Raw genomic sequence first — 23036 nt, 5'->3', positions numbered from 1 at the left:
TCTCAAGTTACCACTGTACACTACTACACTTTCAGTGGATGGTCTTTTTAGATACTTATTATTTTTAGGGAAAATTTTAGAATATACATTTAGTTTTGTTTCTTGTGTGACTAAGAATAATAATAAATATTGTTATTTTAAATGTAGTTTTGGCGTCAACATTCTCTCTCTCTCTCTCTCTCTCTCTCTCTCTCTCTCTCTCTCTCTCTCTCTCTCTCTCTCTCTCTCTCTCTCTCTCTCTTCTCTCTCTCTTTCTCTCTCTCTCTCTCGCTGTGGTTGTTGGAGGTACCTAACACCAGCAGTTTCATATGCGCATTCACTGAAACCCTCTTTAGTAAAATATATATATTTTTGTTCAAATTCAAGACATCAATGTATTTTTATCCAAATTGTTCTTCTTAGTGTATATATTTTGTATCATAGTCTATTTTATTGCATGGCTTATAGTCAAAGTCATTTTAGATAATTGTATTATTTATCCTAAAATTTTAATGTTTTATGTTGCACGGTTATACAACAAAAAATTCCTAGTTTGTGAATGCCTTCACAGACCATGGTAATAACGCAAATTCTGTTCCTGATCTCAATTTCTATATGATAACGATACAACGTCCAGCCTTCGGTTTAATTTATGAGTTTAGGTAGTTTTGACCCTTCTTTGGATCAGAATCCTGATCAAGTATGCTGGGTCAAATCCTCAAACTTAGGTGCTGGGGATAAGTAACCCAGCATTGGCTCGTCCTGTTTGGACCCAACGCTAGGTTAGTATTTCATCCCATTTGGGTTACTTTTAACCCAACAGTTTTAAGAGTGTAGAAGTCAGAATTCAAGTCAAACATACCCATGTTGTAGACATTCTTGGCAGGCACATTGGTACTGGAAGTGGTGATGATGGTAGCTGCACAGCAGTGTGCCACGTGTTGGTGGTGAGCTGGTGATTTCATCTCCACGTAGCTGCTCTCTGAGTGTTTGCACACCAAACCAGGTGGATCGTTGATGGTGGCGTACGGGTTTTCACTGTTGAGGGAGCAAGTGCTGGACATGGAGCTCTTCATGTAGTCTAAGTGAGCAACAAGCACAAAAGAAAATGTTTATTGCCAATTGTCAGCGGAAGTATTCTTTATTGTTAAACATGATCATACAAAAGTTTTGTCACATGTGTAAATTCCAGAGATCATATGCACCAGGCATTTTGTGAAACTTAAAGGAAAAACAGCACACAATGATAACTTTCAGTGGAGGAGAGATGTGGGTGGCACACAGAGGAGAGGAATCAGTTGCAACCTGCAGACAAAGACAATCATAAGGACAAGCTCATACACAACATGTCAGCGGCGTAAAGAAACATTCAGGTAAAGTTTAGGTTGAGGAAACTGGGGATTTCCATGCTTCACCTTTTTAGTTCACCTTGCCAGTCTTATGTGTAAAATTGTAAAGACAATAACATTCACATAATGTTATTGATCATTTGTGATGGACCCCCCAAACTCCATCCCTGCATCCGTTTTCTCCTGCTTATCCCATCCAGGGTCAGGGGGAGTTTTGAGCCTATTCCAGTTGTCTATTCTATTCTATTCTATTCTATTCTATTCTATTCTATTCTATTCTATTCTATTCTATTCTATTCTATTCTAGTCATAAATTAACCCACACTTACTGTTTAGTAAGATCTTGTAATATTTTTTGTATGGCAACAAAGTTCAAACACAGTGTTATATGACATTCAGTGCTCCAATATCAAGACACAAGTGAGGAGGTTTAAAATGCAGGAGAGGCAATCTTTGGCTAGGGAAAGTGTACAAATGAGTGGATTGGCTGAGGAGTCGGAGGTGATGAGATCACAATTTGAGGTCCTCCTCACAATGTACCTCTGTAGAGTGGCTCCACTTGGTAACTGTAACGCCGGTCAATGCAGTACACACCTATATGGTAGCAAAAACCAATCGCCAGACAATTAAAGCAAGGCCGAGGGGTGCGCTCATGTATGCATTTCATCTGAAGTGTGTGTGTGTTTTTTCTTAGGCGACTTTCCATAGAGAGGTTGAGGGAGGTGGTGAATTTAATTATTGTGAAGCATTTGAGTGGACCTTCATGTATGAAAACGTTTGAGTCATCATTGCTTGATGCAGCAAAAGAGGTGACTGACCCAACTCACTGAGGTTACAATAGGCGCCCCACTCCGGAGCACTGTTCCTGTGTCGTCGTTTGGCCTTCATCTGGGCAATAAAAGGAAAGCCTTATTACAGAAACAGGGGAGGAGTTAGAGCATTGACATCATTATCATTATTAAAAATGCAAATTCAACTCGACTCATTATCAATACTAAACGGCAAATTCAACTCGCACAGCTGCACATTTGCGCTGCATACCACACAGAATCGGATCACACACAGAGGAAGCGTAAAAGAGGCGCACAGCACAGACTTAAGGTGTTAAAGTCAAAGTAGCTCCACTTTATTTGCCACATCATTTTATAGGGCAAATAAAGTGGTGCTACGTCATGTTTTCTTGCTAAATGGCTTTGTTTCTTTTCATTTTGTCAGTACCTTTGTCTGCAGCAGGACTTTCACTAGCCCATATGACATTTAAGGTCCCACAACTGACAGCAAATTTATAGCAATTCATCTATACGTATATTTGTGGCAGTGACAGACAATGAAATTATGCTCTTTGGTAATGACCATGTTGGCAACATGTTAAAAGTTGAGTTCCCCTCATCTCTTGAAACTTTAGTAAATGCTGCAAAACAGAATGCAGATCGGTCCAGACATTTTTACATGAGTCAATGATATGAAAATAAGTCTACCTTGTGATCCCAAATGGTTTGACTCAGCACAGCTTGTGTAGTTTGTTCTGACACGCTACTAAACTGAGAAGGACATAGTATGTTTCCTATGTGAGAAGTCATTTTGGCCCACCTTGGTGGAGCGCCTCTTGTCTGGTTTGGCGTAGTGGGCAGCGTAGGTGTAGGGGCCCAGTGTGCGGTAGTTAGGATTGGAGAAGCAGTGGCCTATGGAGCTGTTACAAGGTGATGACTCTGAAGAAGCCAGCAGGCCAGCACACCCTGTTGTCGCCACATGACATCTCTACACATCATCTTTTTTACAGTACACACATCCGGTGAACATGACAACCAGAGGTAAAAGTCTGGTATCTGTCGCAGAAAGAAGTTAAGTGACACCTTAACGATGTTGCCTTATTTGATGATGGTGGACGCTGCAAAGGAAGAATCAGATTATCTCATTCATCTCAGGTGCAGTGCCAACAGCAACTAATATCCCACTAAATGATGCTTTGCCAGGGTTGCAAAGAAGCATAGGATCAACTCTGTAGCTGCGAGGCACACACTAATCTTCTTTTTAAAGAGAGAGAGAAAGAGAGAGAGACAGAGAGAGACAGAGACAGAGAGAGAGAGAGAGAGAGAGACAGAGAGAGAGAGAACGAGAAAGAGCTTACCAGAGAGGGAATAGTCGGTGGAGTTGATGTGCAGGGCGGGTGTATAGGTGACGTTGGGGACATGCTGGCCTTTCTCCCTCTGTCGGTAGCGCAACCAAACCACCAGAGACAGCATGGCCATGATGAGCAGCAACAGAAAGATGATGCCCAGGATGGCGCCCGCTGATTGACGCTCCGATGCAAGGCCAGGGCTGATCTTGGTGTAGGGGTTCAGCTCCTCCATCACAAGGGCTGCTGAAAAGTCAAATTCATAAACATGTCAAACAGGGCAACTCAAATGCTTCTTGATATACAAAGCTCTGAATGGTCCTGGGCCCAAAAACTTTGTTTCCTATGAGACTTGCGGACCACTTGGGTCATCGGGTGCAGGCTTATTGAGCGTTTCCAGAACCAAAACTAAACCAATGGAAGAGTATGTGTTCTTCAACTGGGGAATGAATGAACTTGCTGAACATCTGAGAGCTGATTAAATTGTTCATGGATTTAAATCTGGACTGGAAAGTAGCCTGTTTTCACTAGCTTGTTTTCATTATCCTGCTTTTATTTCCTTGTTTTAATCATTATAATACATTCAATTAATGATTCAAGGGACTATCACATGCTTGGGTTATCCATCCATTTTCTGAACCACTTATCCTCACGAGGGTCGCGGTCGTGTTAGAAACCAAATAATAAAGCTCTATTTACTCCTCTGCTCCTCTCAAAATGTAGTTAATACAACATTTCATACAAGATCCCTGTAAATCTGATTTATTCACACAGTCTGATTATCAATGTGAACCCACGTATCTTAACACAGGAGAAGGATCACCTTGATCGCACCGGATGCCTTTGAATCCAATGCTACAATAGCAGGTTCCTGTCACGTAGTCACATGTGGCGTTGTTCATACACTCACATAGCTGCTGGCAGCCGTAACCAAAAGTCCCAGCGGGACATTCTGCACACAGAAAAAGAGGTTTTACCTGGCTTACAGGTTGGGCAAACGAAACAATGGAAGCACCACTCACTGAGTTCACAGCTTTCGCCAATGAAGCCCGTCCTACACGAACACTGCCCACTGACGTGGTCACAGTCAGCCCCGTTCTGACAGCGGCAAACTTCAGCACACTGAGTACCGTAGAAACCTGTTGGGCAGCCTGAGGAAGGATCAAAAACAAAACAAACAAACAAAAACATATGTATGTTAGACACACAAACGACTTAAGCCACTTAATACTTGCTCCAAACTGGCAAATATGAAATAATTTCTAAGATTTTAACCCACTTTTACTAATTCAGTTTTGAGGTTTGTAATTACGAAAAAAAAAAAAAAAAACCCTGACTTATTTTCAATGTAATAAGCCAATGGTGATTACTATTAAATAACTATTGGAGATGTTTAATCAAGCACAACTGTATTTTTTAAATTGATATTGCTACATCAATCCATTTGCTATAACGCTTCGACTCAGGGTCTTGGCTGTGCTGGAGCCTTTTCCATCTGACTTTGGCGAGAAGTGGTTTAGACCCTGGACCGGACATTGACGACAACCATTTTACACTCATATGCACATAGGGAAAATTTAGATAGGGTGACCAGACGTCCTCTTTTTCCCGGACATGTCCTACTTCTGCGCCCCTCCCCCCCTCCCCAAATTGTCTGGGGGGTATTTCAAAATTGTCTGGGATTTCGTTGGACTGCCTCAAACATTCTACACAATTCCAGTCTACACCGAGTGTTTACAAGCAATGCCGAAACGAAAATGCACGTTCACGGAGGAATTGAATAAAAAAAATTCCCAGGGTCGCGATCCTTATGAAGCTGAGTGCTTGACATGCAAGGCAGGCATTTACGTGTCTGGCAAATAAAGGTGCCAACGCACCCCACAAGAGGAGGACTGAAGAGGATTTGTTCTTATAATGCTGCAGCGGTGGCCATAAAAACACATTTTTGTTAGTGTATATATGTTGTTTTGTGTTATTCGGGCCAATAAATTCAATTGCTATACAGACACCATGTCATTTGTGTCATAACATATGACACAAATGACGACCCCCCCCCCCCAAAAAAACAAAAACAAATATGACCGCGCCCCCCTCCAAAAAAAGTGTCCTCTTTCTTAGAAATCCAAATCTGTTCACCCTATTTTAGGTAACGCAACTTGTATGTTTTTGGAATGTGGGAGCAAGCCAGAATATGCGTAAATACCCCCACAAGCATGAGGAGAACATACTCCATCAGGAAGGTCGGAGTTCCGATCTGATTTGCAATTACTGTTCGCCTTGAGGGCTAACAATATGAGGCTGTGCGTTAGCCATGTAGCTTTATCAATCAACCACTAGATGGCGGCTGAATCTCAGAATGTAATACCACAGTGTGCCTATGTCTTCATCACAGGTGGACGCTGACATTGCCGATCTTGTATTAAAAACAAGTTTTAAACTTGTAATTACAGTTAGAGCAACGATATAACCTTTTGGATTAAAGGTTGATGTAGTTCACATGATTTACAGGTAGCTGAAGTGTCAGAGAGAGACAGAGACGTACGCTGAGTACAGAAGAGTCCTGTCCATCCAGGGCTGCAGTCACACTCTCCATCTGTGGGGCTACACTGGGCATCATTGTGACAGTTACATGTGTGAATGCAGTCGGGACCCCACGAGCCCTGAGGACAGGCTGCAAGCAAGACACACAAATATGTCACAGAGATGACTGGATGTGCAAGTAAAAACATCTGAATGGACCAAAAAGGCAATCGAAGTTGATATTGCTTATGGAGAGTATTATCATTCATGTCTTACGTTTGGAGCAGTCCTCTCCAATCCATCCAGGGTAGCACTGACACGAGCCATCGATGGGATTACAAGTGCCGTTGTTTGTGCACAGGCACGTCTCGGTGCAGTGTTTACCATATTTTCCACTGGAACATACTGTTGACACATAATTGCTCAAAAAGGATTCATTTTATTCATAAAAAAAATGAACATTCACATCTTTCATATAGTATGCAAAGCATTGGCCATTGCAAGCATAAGCGACTTTAAAATTCTGGTATATGAATTATTAATTTTTAAATATTTTCTGTTTTAATAAATGTATTATTTCAAATTGTGATAAAGCACTGAGCAAACAAAACATTTTGAGAATTATTTGTTTTTTTAATCAAAAAAAAATTAAGAGAGATGTTAATTATACAACATTGGCTAGTACAAATAATGTCAGAAAATTTTCACACACGCACGCGCACGCATGCACGCACACACACACACACAGACGCACACGCACACGCGCACACACACACACACACACACACACACACACACACACACACACACACACACACACACACACTCAAACATAAGGTTGAAGGACTCACACAGAAGTTTTGCAATTAATGTGAAGGACAGATTTATGAGGCATGCAATGAAGATGAAGAAGGTCAGACAGTTAACTAAGTACAAGGTCTTTGTGACTCGTTGGTTCCTTGCAGTAACTTGGAATTTTGAACGTGGATTCTGAATGTTGTAGAAGTGGATAGTAGGTATTGTAATCAACAATAAAGCGGTCCCAATTGTCTCCTGATTAGGCACCTGATTAAGGCACAAATATATAAAGGTAAACTATTAGTACTCTACTTATGACTACTTCAACATATGACAGGGATTAGCCTCTCCGTGTCTGTTTTTAGAGAACCGAGCAGCCTCTCAGCAGATGAAGTTTCCTGTCGCGTCTATTTCTTTACACCACTCATCAACATACGCAAACACGACGTGTTTCGAGAGGTTTTATGTAATGAATTCTCCATCCATCCATCCATCCATCCATCCATCCATCCATCCATCCATCCATCCATCCATCCATCCATCCATCCATCCATCCATCCATCCATCCATCCATCCATCCATCCATCCATCCATCCATCCATCCATCCATCCATCCATGCATGCATCCATCCATCCATCCATCCATCCATCCATCCATCCATCCAATATTCTTACAGCTTTTCCCTACGGGGGTTGTGGGCGTGCTGGAGCAGTCATCGGGCAGTAAGCGGAGGATACCCTGAACTGATCGCAGAGCACAGAAAGATGAACAACTATCCACGCACACACTCACACCTACACATTATCCATCCATCTATTTTCTGTACCGCTTTTCCCCACAGGGGTCGTGGGCGTGCTGGAGCCTATCCCAGCAGTCATCAGCAGTCGGCAGAGACACCCTGAACCGGTTGCCAGCCAATCACAGGGTTAACAGAGACGAACAACTGTTTGCGCTCGCATTCACACCTAGGGACAATTTGGAGTGCTCAATCAGCCTACCAAGCATGTTTTTGGGATGTGGGAGGAAACCGGTGTGACCGGAGAAAACCCACGCAGGCACAGGGAGAACACGCAAACTCCACACAGGGAGGGCCGGAGGTGGAATCGAACCCGCACCCTCTGAACTGTGAGGCAGATGTGCTAACCAGTGCCGCACTGTTCCACCTCTCAACACATTATAATGTAACATATTATTGTGAAGACTATAGAATAAAAACATACATTGAAAATGGAATAAAAAAAGATCTTGAATTGCATACTAATTATAACGCATGTCCTATAGAGAGTCAATAAAACTCATTTGAATTAAAATAAATCCCAGTCCTCTCATATGCTGGCGGTGAAGGTGTGATGTGTGAGAGTTGTAGTGAGTAACGATGGATGGGCGCTAACACCGGACATCGACTTTATCGGGACTTCTAAGTTATCTATGGATTGCTTCAAAGATGCAGCAGAATAACTAATGTAGGACAGACTGCCTTCATGTTTAATGCTAATGAATATTTTACAGCTCACTTCTCCAGCATCTCCATTTAGAATTCAACTTGGCAATGAACCTTTGACGGCCTTCATTGATGAGTTAAGATCAGTTTAACCCACAGAAATATGAATCGTGCTACATATACAGCATATCAAGAATGTGATCAAATGTATTCCCCTCAAATGGAACGTGTGTAATGGATGGAATATGTAACAAGAATATTTAAATATTCTCAAGGTCAACAGGAAAAGAGCAAACTTTACACCGCAGTGTAGAAGCTCCACATGAAAACCCCAGTCTTAGAACTGCAAGGCAGGTATTCTAACCAGGTATGATGCTACGTAATTCTTTGACATTGGTTCAGGAGTTGGTGAACCACCTTTTGGACAATGTACCTAATTTGGCCACTCCTCGGACTCAAATGTCTCGCTACAATGTCAACAAATCATGTGAAGAGCTAAGACAAAATGAAAATCAATACAATATTTAAACCTCTCAAACTTTCATGGAATCACTACATAGAAACACTGTGACTAAACATTTTGACTTCAGAATATTGGTCTTGGGGTGAGAGAAAATACCTCCAAAACAAGCTACAGTGTGTCATATAGATAACAAAACATACCCCACAACTTTCTCTGAATTTGCTATTTCGCCAATTTGAAAAAACAGTTCGTCTCCAAAATAACACTCCCTGGTGGTATTCTGACAAATCTGCCTGGTAAGCCTTGTAGGTGTTGAAATGGTATGTTGGTTATCAATATGGCTGGCTGGACTATATGCATTAGTCAAGTCATTTTTATTTACATATATAGCCCTTAATCACAAACACGTCTCAAAGGGCTTCACAAGCCACAGTTGATTATTATTCTCAATATCCCCTGACCTTAACTCCCAGGAGGGCAAGGAAAAACTCACAAAGCCATAATGTTACAGGTTAATTTAAGTCTTAAGAGTTTACCAAGCTGATTGTTTTTTTCCCCATTTCATTTTACTAGGCTGAGAAAACTGAGCAGCACATCCTGTAGTTAAGGTAGTTCAACCTGCCAAATAAGATGCCGACACAATTCACTTTGTATCACCAGAACGGATTGCTTGTGTTAGCAGGCAGAACATGGGAAAACCACATCACTTTCCTGATATATGCCACAGGAAAGATTACAACCGATGAGGGTCTCAAGCTATTTCCCCTCTGGTAGGCACAACAATTTGATTGCTATGAAAACAAGAGCACCAGCACACTGCATTTTTTCTCCCCTTCAGTGAAATAATGTGATAATCAATTTAAATTATGTCATTTAGTCATCATGATTATTTTGTGTATTACAAAAAAATGTTACATTTCATTTTAACGTGCTGTAGTGTTAGAATGAAAACTTGTTCCTTTTAAAAAACAGGTTCCTTTTATTGCGTGAAGGCGAATAATTCGTGTTATTCCTGTACTTTATTGTGTACTTTATTGTTCACACGTTATTCTACACCATTCACTTTTTTCTTCTTCTATTTTACTACTCACACTTTTTTGACGCGCTACAACTTCTACATAGTAATTCATCCGATTCACACCATTCCAATTTCAACATATTGCAAATATTCACGTGAGGGGGCGATTACATTTTTCTTCATTTGAAAAATTTACGGTTTTCCCAAAATTCACAAACTTTACTGTATTGTGTACCGTTTTTTTCCGTGTACAGTGCGCCCCCATGTATAGTACGCACCCCTAAAAATGGCATGCTGATGCTGGAAAAAAGCTTGTACCCATGTATAATACGCACCCAATTTTTATGAATTTTTTTTAAAAAAAAAATTAATCTTTTTTTTTTTTTTTTTTTTTAAGTCCCAATGATCGTCACACACGCAGGAAGGCAATGGGTCCCATTTTTATAGTCTTTGGTATGGTCTTAACTAGGCTGGATGTAATTTTTTTTGTTGGCGTTGATTTCTCCGACTGCCCGTAAACGCACCACCGCGCTCCGTGCGCATGGAGCGTGTTTGAAGTGAACAGCAGAGAAGAAAGGAACAAGGCAAAGTGTTGTGAAATAAAATATTACCTGTAATACGGATTTAGGTAGAGAACTGAACTCTCGCTCTTTATATAGCTGACGTGTCTTGGTCATCCGTTCTGCGCATCTGTAATGGCGGCCTCCGTATGATATCCGGTTTGCGTGTGTGCGAGAGCGAGAGAGAGCGAGAGAGAGAGCGCGCGAGAGAACGCTCAACCGTAGCGCGCCGCCGACCGCCCAACTGCACCGGGCTGGTCGATTATTGTGACAGAGCCGTCGCTGAAATTTAGAAGATATTTTTAAAGTCCTGATGTACTTTCTAAAATTTAAGTGGACCTCAGTGCGCACTGCGCACGGAGCTTAATTTGGTGCGGTCGCGCAACCGCAGCGCGCCGGGCGCTCACTGTCGCATTGCTTAAAGAGCGCCTTTGTGTTTTAGGATGAACAGCAGAGACCAAAGGAACAAGGCAAAGTGTTGTGAAATAAAATATTACCTGTAATACGCATTTTGTTATTTGCTGATTGAAACTGCTAATTAAACTGTGAATTGAAACTAATAGGAAGAAAACAACTCTCGCTCTTTATATAGCTGACGTGTCTTGCGCATCCGTTCTGTGCATTTTATTTCACAACACTTTGCCTTGTTCCTTTCTTCTCTGCTGTTCACTTCAAACACGCTCCATGCGACCGCAATGCTCTCGTATCAGACGCTTGCTCGATCACCTGCTCGTTTGCTGTCCCGTGCGCGCACGAAGCGCGGTGGTGCGTTTACGGGCAGTCGGAGAAATCAACGCCAACAAAAAAAAATACATCCAGCCTAGTTAAGACCATACCAAAGACTATAAAAATGGGACCCATTGCCTCCCTGCGTGTGTGACGATCATTGGGACTTAAAAAAAAAAAAAAAAAAAATAAAAAATAAAAAATTTTTTTTTTTTTTTTGTACCCATGTATAATGCGCACCCCAGATTTTAGGACAATAAATTAGTAAAATTTTGCGCACTATACACGGAAAAAAACGGTACTTTATAGTTTACACATGTTATTCTACCCCATTCACTTTCTTCTTCTTGTTCTTCTTCTTCCATTTAATTCCTCACACTTTTTTTACGCGCCAATACTTTGACATAATTCATCCGATTCATGCCATTCCAATTTCAACATATTCCAAATATTCACGTGAAGGGCGATTACCGTGATACTGCATGCGCAGTGATACTGACCGGCAGAATAACATCCGGTTGTTCCCAAAGATGATCTTTTTTCTGAAATAATTTTACGTTCACGGACTTAAGTAGGAGTCAAAATTTGGGTGCGTATTATACATGGATACAGGCTTTTTTCCAGCATCAACATGCCATTTTTAGGGTGCGTATTATACATGGGGGCGCATTATACATGAAAAAAAACCCGGTAAATTTACGGTTTTCCTAAAATTCACAAATTTTCAGCCAGATTTGCCCCATTTATTCTTAACGGCAAATTCAACATTTCACATGTCCATTGTTCCTATTTGAAATTCACATCATTCAGTGTATTCAATTCACATTGGGTAGCTGTACTCTCTCCCCCGTTGTTTACTTGTATGTTACTCGTGTACTGTGTCTCGTCACCGTGGGATGGAGGAAACGTAATTTCGATTTCTTTGTGTCTTGGCATGAAGGAATTGACAATAAAGCTGACTCTCTGACTCTGATATTTGACATTCCCAAAATCAACACGCTTCAAACATTTTCATCTTTAAATTTTCCGCAAAATTTTACATTTTGTTTTTTCCTTTTTAAATCTACAATTTTTGACCTATTCTAACTATTCCAACTTTCAACTATTCATCTTATGTCTGCTGATTCCAAGAATTCTCCCTTACCAAATATTCTACATTCTCCCCATTGCAGGACCCACAAGTATTTGGATTCACTCAGTTCTAATTTCTACATGTCAATTCAACCCGTTCCAACTTTATGTTCCAACTGTTCATCTTATTCCTACTGATTCCAAGAATTACCTTACCAACAATCCTACATTCTCCCCATTACAAGACCCACACATATTTGGATTCAATCAGTGTTTCTCTTCTAATTTTTACATTTCTTGACTGATTCAAACGTTCTACCTTTAAACTATTCAGGTTATGTCTACTAATCTTACATAACATTCCACAAGTCTTCTCACCTTTTTCAATCATTTTGTTACTATGACCACAGATTTGTGTTTGTGTTGCATTCTACAGTCTTCTTATTATACTGTACGTTTATATTGATATTGCCAGTTGGGCATAAAACAGAAGCTTCAGTTTATTTTCACTGCAAACCTTTCAAGACAGCTCAGTGTCTGCGTAATGTCAGTCACAGTACACCATTGCAGTAATGGCTGCCATTAACAACTTGTTTTGAAATCATGAATGTGTTGTTTACCATTCATTGATGTCATGTCAGGTAAACATCAGTAAGACGCTGTCCAGCCTTTTCCAACATGCACTATGATTTTCTGCTGCTTGATCAGACTTTTGCATTTTGATCAATCATTTTGTTGACATTACATGGAGGAGCAAGGAAGGAGAAAAACATCTTTCCGTTCAAACAATGTTAAGGTTAATTTATGCGGCTCTGTTTCAGAAGGGATGTTATCTCAGGGCCCTTTATGTATGCATATAAATACACCTCCCTCACAAAATAAAAGGAATATATAGAGAGAAAATACATATACAGTACTTTGACAGTTAGACACATACACTTTACTGTAAAATTTTATACACATCATAATGTTATATATAAGGAGTAATGCCAAAAATGCACACGAAAATTCACTGCTTTCATAGCATTCTGCGTCGGACAAGTTTTATGCATATTTCCATTAGAACAGTGTTTCCTAACCTTTTTTGAGCAATGGCACATATTTTATGTTACAAAAATCACACGGCACACCACCAAACAAAAATGTCACAAAACGTATATATAATGAAATATAATGAACATTTATTGTCAATTCACTTACTCAGTGTGAAATTTGGCCCTGTTTGGTTGAACACAACGCTGATATTCTTGCAGGAATTGAAGAAAGACAAACACGAAGATCTTCCTCAACAGCTCTGAGTCTCGCTCTTTTCTTAGTCTTTAAAGTAGTCATGCTTGAAAAGCCCAGCTCACATAGATAGGTTGTGGAGAAAGGGAGAAGAGCTGAAATTGCTTTGTTTCCCAGAATAGGGAACTCCTTGGCAGCAGTCAGCCAAAAACTGTCCAAAGGTACATCCGAAAAGCGCAGCTTAAGACCACGATCTTGTCTCAGTTCAGTTATTTCTTCCTGCTCCTGCAAAGTTATGTCCCTTCCAACTGCAGTTGAGCTATATGGGTTCCTCACCCAGTCAAGGCAATCAGTGGAAAGTGAAGGGAAATAACATGACAACTTCTGCTCCAAACTTTGCAGATGTTTACCTATTGTCTCACACAGTGCAGCTCTGTTGACACTCTGCCATTTCTGGGTGTTTGGGAACATTTCTAGGTTGGCACTTTCCACGTGTTGTTCCCAGAGCAGCACCTTTGAACGAAACCCCTGTATTTGATCTGTACTTGTGAGCAGGTTTTCGTTTCGACCTTGCATTCGCGTGTTCAAGTCATTCAGATGTTTAAATGTATCTGCCAGATATGCCAGTCTTGCACACCACTCATCATTTGAGAGCAAGTTAGCGTCATCATGCTTCTCATTTGTCAAAAACACTTTGAGTTTCTCCCTCAGCTCATAAACACGACTTAAAACTTTGCCCCGGGAAAGCCACCGGACCTCCGTGTGGAGCAATAACACTTTATGCTCCTGCCCCATTTCCTCACACAATGATGTAAACATGCGGCTTTTTACTGGTCTCGTCTTCACAAAGTTTATCATGCGCACAACATCTTCCATTACAGGAGCTAGGTCTGCTGGTAATGTTTTGGGAACAAGTGCTTCCCGGTGCAGAAAACAATGCGTCGCGATGACTTTTGGATTTTGCTCTTTCACTCTGTTTACAAATCCTTTGGTGCGCCCGAGCATGGCAGCTGCTCCATCGGTGCAAACACTTACGCAGTCTTGCCACTTTAGTCCTCCTTGTTCAATGTACCCTGATACAACTCGAAAAATTTCTTCTCCTGTTGTTCTTCCTGGCAATTCCTTGCAAAACAGAAAGTTTTCTCTGATGGTGTCTCCGTCTACAAAGCGCACATTTGCCAGAAGCTGCGCGTGTCCACTGATATCCGTAGATTCATCAATTTGCAAAGCGAATTTCCCACTAATGTGCAACTTTTCCAAAACTGTCTTCTCAATGTCTGCAGACATGTCTTGAATACGTCTGGAAATTGTATTATTTGATAGAGGGACTTGGGCTATTTCTTTAACAGCGCCAGGGCCGAGCATCTCTTTCAAGATAATTTTGCAGGCGGGCATTATTAACGTCTCTCCTACGGTGTGTGCCTGTTTTGATTTGGCGATGAGTTCAGCAACTTGGTAACTAGCTCTAAGAGCTTTCTCACCCGTCTTGGTGGTTTTCCTCAGTAGCTCTGCCTGTTTCCCAGTCCGTTCACACAGTTGAACAAAATAGTCCGTACTCTTGTTTTGTAGTGACGGGTGTTTTGTCTCTAAATAGCGTTTGAGTTTACTGGGAACCATGGCACTGTTGGACAACTTTTCCCCGCACACCAGGCATAGCGGAGTTGCCGCACTTTTTTCTCCAGTAAAAGTAAATCCAAAAGCAAGATAGCCTTCGTTGTATTGTCTTAAGCTCACCTGTTTTGCTTTCTTCTGACCAGTGCTCATGCTAGGGCCTTCATCTGGGTCAGAATTTTCTTCAGGACCCAGGTCAGATTGAGTACTTTTTCTTTTCAAATATTTATCCATTGCTATTACCTGCACTGTCTCACTCGAGGATAACTATGAACTTCCTACTCCTAGAGTAGACATATCGCGCTGATACACTGCCCTCTATTGGAAGAGCATTTAATTGCCCTGTCTATCACTACATGCTTCTCACTTTGAACCAATTAGACGAAACTGGGCGGCACACCTGATGATTCGTCACGGGACACTTGTGTGCCGCGGCACAGCGGTTGGGAAACACTGCATTAGAAGATGTTAATTGTAACTGGATATTTTTACTATAAACAAAATTAGAATGATTTCCTACCCCGACAAATTATTTCAGAAGATTACCGTAAATTTCGGACTATAAGCCGCGACTTTTTTCCTCCAATTTTGAACCCAGCGGCTTATGGTCCGGTGCGCCTTATATCGATTTTTTTCCATGATTTTTGCGATGAATTGATCACTTTTATACAATCGTAAAAAGGCTGTGGACCGCTGTCGTGCGGCACCGCTTTGCTGGGCAAAGGGATATGTGACACGGTCACAGGGGAGAAAAGTGGTGTGTTGATCGCATGTCCATCCGGCAGGCAAATAGTGCCGTATAATTCACACAAAGAGGAGACAGAACGAGATCAAGACGGACATTACTGAAAGGAAGCTTTTATATACAAACCGCCATTATGGGGGACAAAAGAAATGCATATGATGCCGCTTTTAAGTTAAAGGCAGTCGATGTTGATGACATTGTGTTGCGTCACCCTACGGTCACGTCTACTCTGGAGCTATAAGTGTCATTCGCTAGTTTAATGTAACTTAGCGCTTCGTTCATGAATAATATTAGCATAGACAGACCCTCATCATGGAAAACGCTAGAAGAAATGCATAAAAGCGACGACAAAAGAGAGACTGAGAAAGTGTGTGGCGAAGGATATCTAACGCCTATCCGATCGGACACTGAGGAGGAAGACTTCGATGGTCTCAGTGCACAGAAGGAAGATTAAGACAATGAAGCTCTTTTATTTTTACTTTTACTTTAACCAGCCCTGTTAGTGCTGTGCTACCGTGTTGCTGCTGTGTTACCACCGCGTCTCAGTGACTTTTACCGGCATGTTTTTTTTAAATCCAGCCCTATTAGTGCTGAGTTACTTCCGTGTTGCTGCGGTATTACTGCCGCGTCACAGGCAATGTTTGAAAAGAATTGTTAAGGTATGTTGTTAAAACTTTAAAAAGGCTTTCTGTGTACCGTCTTTCTTTGTAAATAACTCGCGTGCACACTTCCGTGTTGCTGCGGTACTACTGCTGCGTCACAGGTAGCGTTTAGGAAGACATGTTATGAAAACTTTAAAAAGGTATTCTGTGTACTGTCTTTCTTTGTTAATAACTCGTGCGCACGTGCAGTTTATAGTCCGGTGCGGTTTATATAAGAAAAAGAAAATCCCCGCATTTTAGCTGGTGCGGCCTATGGTCCGGTGCGGCTTATAGTCCGAAAATTACGGTACGCTCCAAAACAGTCGGTCTTACGAAAGAGGTCACTTACAAAAAAGGGTAATAAAAAGAATAGTATTGCATTTATATACGTATTTGTTCAATGTCCAAAATAAGAAGAATATCTACTTCCTCCCAGACCATACATGTCAGAGTACAGTATAATGCAACATACAATATCATGCTGGGCCAGTAATCCATCACACTACCATGTTCCTGGCTTGCTATGACAACCATTACAAAAGGTGGCAAAATGGGAATAAAAACGCACACCAAATGCAGCAGAACGTGACAGAACTGTAAGATTCCAGGGAATACAGTACAAATGCTTTCCCATCCTGACTATGCACCACCTCCAGGTAGTTGCATGCTATGAACATACGTTTTTAAACTTTTACTTTGTTTTACTATTACTATTTACTCATTCACGCTGCTGTGGCAATTTTTTTTCGGAAAGTTTAAAATAGAGGTGATTAGTTGAACAATGAATCACATTCAAATTGCAAAGGCTCCAATTTTGATAGAAGGGTGGCAACTAGTATGGCAAGACATTTGGTAAAGGTGGGAGGTGCCACCCCTGGCCGAGAATCTAAGTGTACATGGCAATGATTTGTCTTCAATTTTGTTTCTGAACTGAGCTCTTGTGCTTGCATTGATCGTATTTGTACTTTCTCCTTTTGGTCCCACACTAGGCATAATATTTTTAGCTGTTTTATTTTTACATTTGTGTTAATGTCAAAACAACAATGTGAAATCCTCCATACAGTACAAAACAATTAAATTTCAGAGCAGTCTGTTTTTCAATGTCAATGTCATGTTTCTCAATGTCAGAATACATCCCAATTTAGGGAAGTGTCAACTTACCCTGGTTGCAGAGGGTTCCGAAGAAACCAGACAAACATTCGCAATGGCCAGTGACATGGTGACAAGGCCCATCACTGTGGATGCACTGAGGACACAACTGGCTACAACGATGGCCGTAGAATCCAGGTGAACATGCTGCACGTGACACACAAATTTTGTTAGAAAAGAGTGTCTGTCATGGAGAGCTGCATTCTGTTGGCGCAAACTCAATTTTTTAACATTATAATACACTGTTGTCTTTGCAAAACATGGAATAAATGTAATTCACGACATTTGCCATGGATCCTCCTGCAATAGTCTTGCTAAAACCTGTCATTTGTTTTAACTGATGTTAGCCAAGGTAGAAAGCCAGGCCATGGAGCGTCTACCATTTCTCTCACGCTCCTAATTAAGACAATTGACAAAAACTTTGAACCCAGAGCTGTTGAATTGATTCCACCAAGGCAGGAATAAACAAAGGAAAGCTGGTATGTGCACTGCATTTAGAAATGGGAAGCCATGAACTATGTAAATACGATGTCAGATGGAGGTTTGTTCCATCCACTTTTTCGAGTACCTGTTTTCAAGCTTGAGACTGACTTTCAGTCAAAGCACACCCGATTTTGACGTCAAATTATATTGAAAATGCATCTATTCTGAACTATGGAGACATTTGAAGTTGTCGCTGACCAAAGACCCACAGGACTAATCTGGAAGCAAACCTGGTCCAGCACCTATGGATGTGAGGCACACTTGTGACACAATCTCTTCTCATTTCAACTTGTTATTAAGGCAGATGCCTTTTTTTTCTATGTATTGCATCGTTAGACAAATTCACATTTTTTAAATTCAAGCAACGAAGCGATCGTTAGGGTTGACAGTAATCCCTCGTTTATCGCGGATAATTGTGTCCAAGACCACCTGCGATAGGTGAAAATCCGAGTAGTGTCACCCTCTCATTTTTAACAGATACATTTTTGGTGTATTGATAAATGTATATATTAAACCGTATAAGTGCATATGTTATCATTAGAACATTAAATAATAGTTTCAAACATGTTTATTACGTCGCGTCTTGATTACTGTAACGTATTGTTCTCTGGTCTTCCTAAGTCCAGTATTAAAAGTCTACAGTTGGTACAAAATGCTGCGGCGAGACTGCTCACATGGACGGAAAAATGTGATCACATTCCCCCAATATTAGTCAACTAACATTGTCCAGTCCTTTTAAGATGTGACTTCAAAGTTCTTTTATTAACCTGAAACACACTGCATGGCTTAGCGCCTTTGTATGTTGTCAACGTTACGTTCAATCCCGTAACGTTTGTTCGCAAAACGCTAGTCTTTTAGTGACCCCGAGGGCCAAAAAGAAGTCCGCAAGGTCTAGAGCAGTGGTTCTTAACCTTGTTGGAGGTACCGAACCCCACCAGTTTCATATGCACATTCACCGAACCCCTCTTTAGTGAAAAATACAATTATTATTTTCAAATTCAAGACATCGATGTTTCTTACTGGTGCACAAAATGAGCCATGCATGAACATCACCTTGTTCAAAGAACAAAACCAACACAATGTACGAACTCATAACAAATTACACACCTGCAAATGACTGTGTGACTTCTGCTGTTGCCTTTGTGAGACCAGTTCAGATAAGCGGCATCACAAATCTACACGCTAAATCAGGGGTGTTCAGACCTCCACAGTGGAGGCTCTGCCGAATCCCTGAGACCGACTCACAGAACCCCTAGGGTTCGATCAAACCCAGGTTAAGAACCACTGGTCTAGAGCATTCTCTATTCGGGCTCCAGAGCTTTGGAATGCCCTACCGATAGATATCAGAAGTGCTACCTGAATAGAAACATTTAAGACACGATTAAAGACACTTTTTTATGCTATGGCCTTTAATTAACCTGTGTTGGCCGATTCGGCTGGAGTTTGTGTTCTCTGTCCTGTCCTTGATTTCTGATTTCAGAAGTAGTAATCCATCAATTTGTTGTGTACATGCAATAAAATAATGAGATGACTAAACAAAAGGGAGGCCGTAACTACAAAATAGCCGGTGTCAAAATTGAGTTTGACACTCCTAGTATGTTGTCACTTTAGTTTATATTCAGAGCAAGATTTTAGCTTAACTAACTAAAAGCTTAAGGCTGTTTCCCCAATGTAGAAATAGTCTCACTCCTGACTGCATTACATATACATGAACCAGTCTTGTGATTTGTATATTTGATATACACAGATACCAAAGGAAGTTCCTGCAAGTTTGTCTGATAAAAAAAGGACTTGGGGTACAGAGTTGTTACGCCTGACATGTGACAGACCCATGAAGCATACACTATACCAAAAGTCTGGATACTTGTCAGCTTTTTTATATTTTGTCCATGGCAGGGATTTTTTCTGCTGTTATCCTAGGTACGCCAGGATTGTGTTACCTTAGGTCAGTGATTCTCAAATAGTGGGGCGCGCCCCCGTTGGGGCGCGTGTGACCCTGAGGAACAGGCTTTTTTTTTGGCAGTACTAGAATAAAGTGTAATTGCGCATCTTCACAGCAGGGGGCAGTGGCGCTCTCATTGTTACTTCTGTGACGTTTGCGACAGTGCAACATTTTACGACCTACAAGACAAGTTAGGATAGGGGCGCGAATAGTTTTCTTCTTGCTAGGGGGGGGCGTAACAGAAAATAATTGAGAAGCACTGCCTTAGGTGATGGGGAGTCAAGATGTTATGTATTGGGATACAGTGGAGAAGTTATGTATTGGGATACATTCAATTTTGTAGACTACATTTTAGTCTAAAATGAGTCTAATTGGTGCCACTCTGGACAGAGTAAAAAAATAATGATTACAGTTCAGTCTTTTGAGTGTGGGAGTGTATTTGACTTTCTTACTTCGTTTGCAGTTGGTGCCACGGTAACCGGGAGCACACACACATGTGCCTTCCTCAGGGGAGCATGAGCCTCCATTCTCACAGGTGCAGCTGTAAGAGCAGTTGGGACCCCAGTAGCCATCATTACACACACTGTCACAATGGACACCTGTGAAAGACAAACACACAGGCGTGCACACATGCACACACTGAGACTCGTATGAATTTGAGGTAAAAAGAAAAAAAAACAGCTTTAAAAGACTTTGGATGGAATTGGTCTGTCATAGAGATAAAGTGGTAAGAAGATTTTGAGAAATTTACTTAAAATGACCAAGAGCAAACTATCAGCACACTTGCCATGCTGTAAACTTGAGAATGTGATCCCAGAGGTGAGTCCAAAGATTTTGTTTTTTGTTATTTTTACCTTACAAGACCCTACGGGAGTACTCAGTAGCTCCGACGCCCCCTCCCAGAATTCCTAAAAGGGTGGCTACCTCCCTTGAGCTGCTGTTTTCAAATTCCAGGATTTAATCAAGTTACGAGTTCTCTGTCCTGGTCCCTATGCGTCACAGCTGTTGTGTGCACATGAGGTAGTCCTACCTCATTTTGAACAGAATATTGAACAAACTACTATCCTTATCTTCAGACAAACCATCATATCGTCTGTTGCTCATGTAGGTTATTACTGTCTGTTATAAATGTACTATAAGTTAAGGAAAAATCCCAGAATCCTCAAAATCAGCCTCAGCTCTTTGCCTTTTACTCATTCTCATGTCTCCGTCTTTCATCAGTTTTACACTTGTGTCCCAAGAGAGAGTCTTAAAGAATGGATCAGAGTTGCCAGTGTTGACGGGGGACAGTCTGGAGGCTGCAGTACCCATGAGACTCACAGTGCATAAATTCATATTTACACACTCTCATACACATGCAGGCGCACACACGCACCCACGCACGCACACACATACAATCACACACACACACACACGTGCGCGCACACACACACACACACACACACACACACACACACACACACACACAAACACACAAGCGTGTAAATGGAGAATTTCCTCATCTTTCCTCTGTAACTTGGCATATCAGAGGCTCATTAGAGACTTCCTTTGACATACGTAGAATATGAGAGAATATGAGAGTGAAGTGTCAGCAGCCATTATAATGACTCAATTGATAAACTCTTCAAGCTATACCATGATTACAAAGCAGTCGGACTGTGTTTGTCACGACTCATCCTCGGTTGGTGTATTGTGTCTTTATGTTACCATGGTTTGTTTGTGTTGCCCCTCCCTTCCTGTGTCACCTCAATCAATGTAATCGCGGTCACCTGCCTTGTATTTCGTGTTTTGTATTTAAGTCCTGTCTCCCCCTCACTCCGTTGTCGGATCATTGTTGTCGTAATGTCTTCACGTATTTTGTTTCACATCCCTGTCGCTTAGTCCTCTTGTTGTTTTGTTAAGAGATGTCAGTTTGCCGGTTCTGTTAGTTCGTTCCCTTCAATAAACCCTGGTCCAAGCTGCATTTGGTCGCCCTGCTCCATTCGATCCGTGACAGAATGATCCGACCACTACAGCGACCAGCGCCTGGACCAACCTCCTTCATCAGGTCCCGCTGTGACGCCCGACTCACGGCCACCATCGGACTTCGCTCCAGCGACGCCGGATCCTTGGCTTCCATTGGAGTGTTTCTGGCGCCATCGGCTCCGCGGCCGCTGTCGGACTTCACTCCAGCGACACCGGCTCCGTGGCCGCCATCGGAGTCCCTCCTAGTGCCATTGGCTCCGCGGCCGCCATCGGAGTCCCTCCTGGCGCCATTGGCTCCGCGTCCGCAATCGGACTTTGCACCCGTGACGCCGTACCCGAGGCCGCCATTGGAGTGCCGCCCGGCGCCATCAGACTCGCGACCGCCATCGGGCTCCACCCCAGCGTCGCAGGACCCCCTGGCGTCGGCAGATTTCAAGCCAGCTGCGCCGGACCCGCGATCGTCCCTGGCCCCACTCCCACTGCTGCTGCGGCACGTGGTGGCTCTTGCTGCTGCCACACCTCCGCCTTCCGAATGCCACTGATCGCGGTCCAGACTTTCAAATGCCGCCGATTGCGGCTCTGACATTCCGTATGCCGCCAATTGCGGTTTATGTCGCAGAGTTGCTGCCGATTGCGGTTCATGTCCCCGAGTTGCCGCCGATTGCGGTTCATGTCCCCACAGTTGCCGCCGATTGCGTTTCTTGTCCCCAGAGTTGCTGCCGATTGCGGTTCATGTCCCCAGAGTTGCCGCCGATTGCGGTTCATGTCCCCAGAGTTGCCGCCGATTCCAGTTCATGTCCCCAGAGTTGCCGCCGATTGCGGTTCATGTCCCCAGAGTTGCCGCCGATTGCGGTTCATGTCCCTAGAGTTACCCCCGCCCACCCTGGGTTGTACTGTCACGACTCATCCTCGGTTGCTGTATTGTGTCTTTATGCTGACACATGGTTTCTGTTCGTGTTGCCCCTCCCCTCCTGTGTTACCTCAATCAATGTAAACATAGTCACCTGCCTCGTGTTTCGTGTTTTGTATTTAAGTCCTGTCTGCCCCTCACTCCGTTGTCGGATCATTGTTGTCGTAATGTCTTCACGTCTTTTGTTTCACGTCCGTCGGTCAGTCCTCTTGTTTTGTTAAATCATGTCAGTTTGCCGGTTGAGTTAGTTCGTTCCCTTCAATAAACCCTCTTCCAAGCTGCATTTGGTCGCCCTGCTCCATCCGATCCGTGACAGTGTTG

General features: G+C 42.2%; 1 protein-coding gene across 1 annotated transcript in view; it reads right to left on the bottom strand.

The window, feature by feature from the left end:
- The window catches only part of LOC133153227 (multiple epidermal growth factor-like domains protein 11), a 150607-nt gene that overhangs the window by 7896 nt on the left and 119675 nt on the right, over positions 1-23036 (bottom strand). Inside the window, exons 14-24 of the mRNA XM_061277383.1 lie at positions 20293-20439; positions 17428-17562; positions 6241-6369; positions 5987-6115; positions 4467-4595; positions 4268-4396; positions 3457-3690; positions 2919-3064; positions 2147-2216; positions 1869-1922; positions 842-1060 (exon numbers count right to left, since the gene is read on the bottom strand). Coding sequence (XP_061133367.1) covers positions 842-1060; positions 1869-1922; positions 2147-2216; positions 2919-3064; positions 3457-3690; positions 4268-4396; positions 4467-4595; positions 5987-6115; positions 6241-6369; positions 17428-17562; positions 20293-20439 — 1521 coding nt within the window. The remainder of the gene's footprint in view (positions 1-841; positions 1061-1868; positions 1923-2146; positions 2217-2918; positions 3065-3456; positions 3691-4267; positions 4397-4466; positions 4596-5986; positions 6116-6240; positions 6370-17427; positions 17563-20292; positions 20440-23036) is intronic.

The sequence above is a fragment of the Syngnathus typhle genome, linkage group LG4 (assembly GCF_033458585.1).
Source record: "Syngnathus typhle isolate RoL2023-S1 ecotype Sweden linkage group LG4, RoL_Styp_1.0, whole genome shotgun sequence".
Taxonomy (NCBI): domain Eukaryota; kingdom Metazoa; phylum Chordata; class Actinopteri; order Syngnathiformes; family Syngnathidae; genus Syngnathus; species Syngnathus typhle.
The sequence above is the reverse complement of the archived record's forward strand: the minus strand, read 5'-3'. Positions and strand labels throughout refer to the sequence as shown.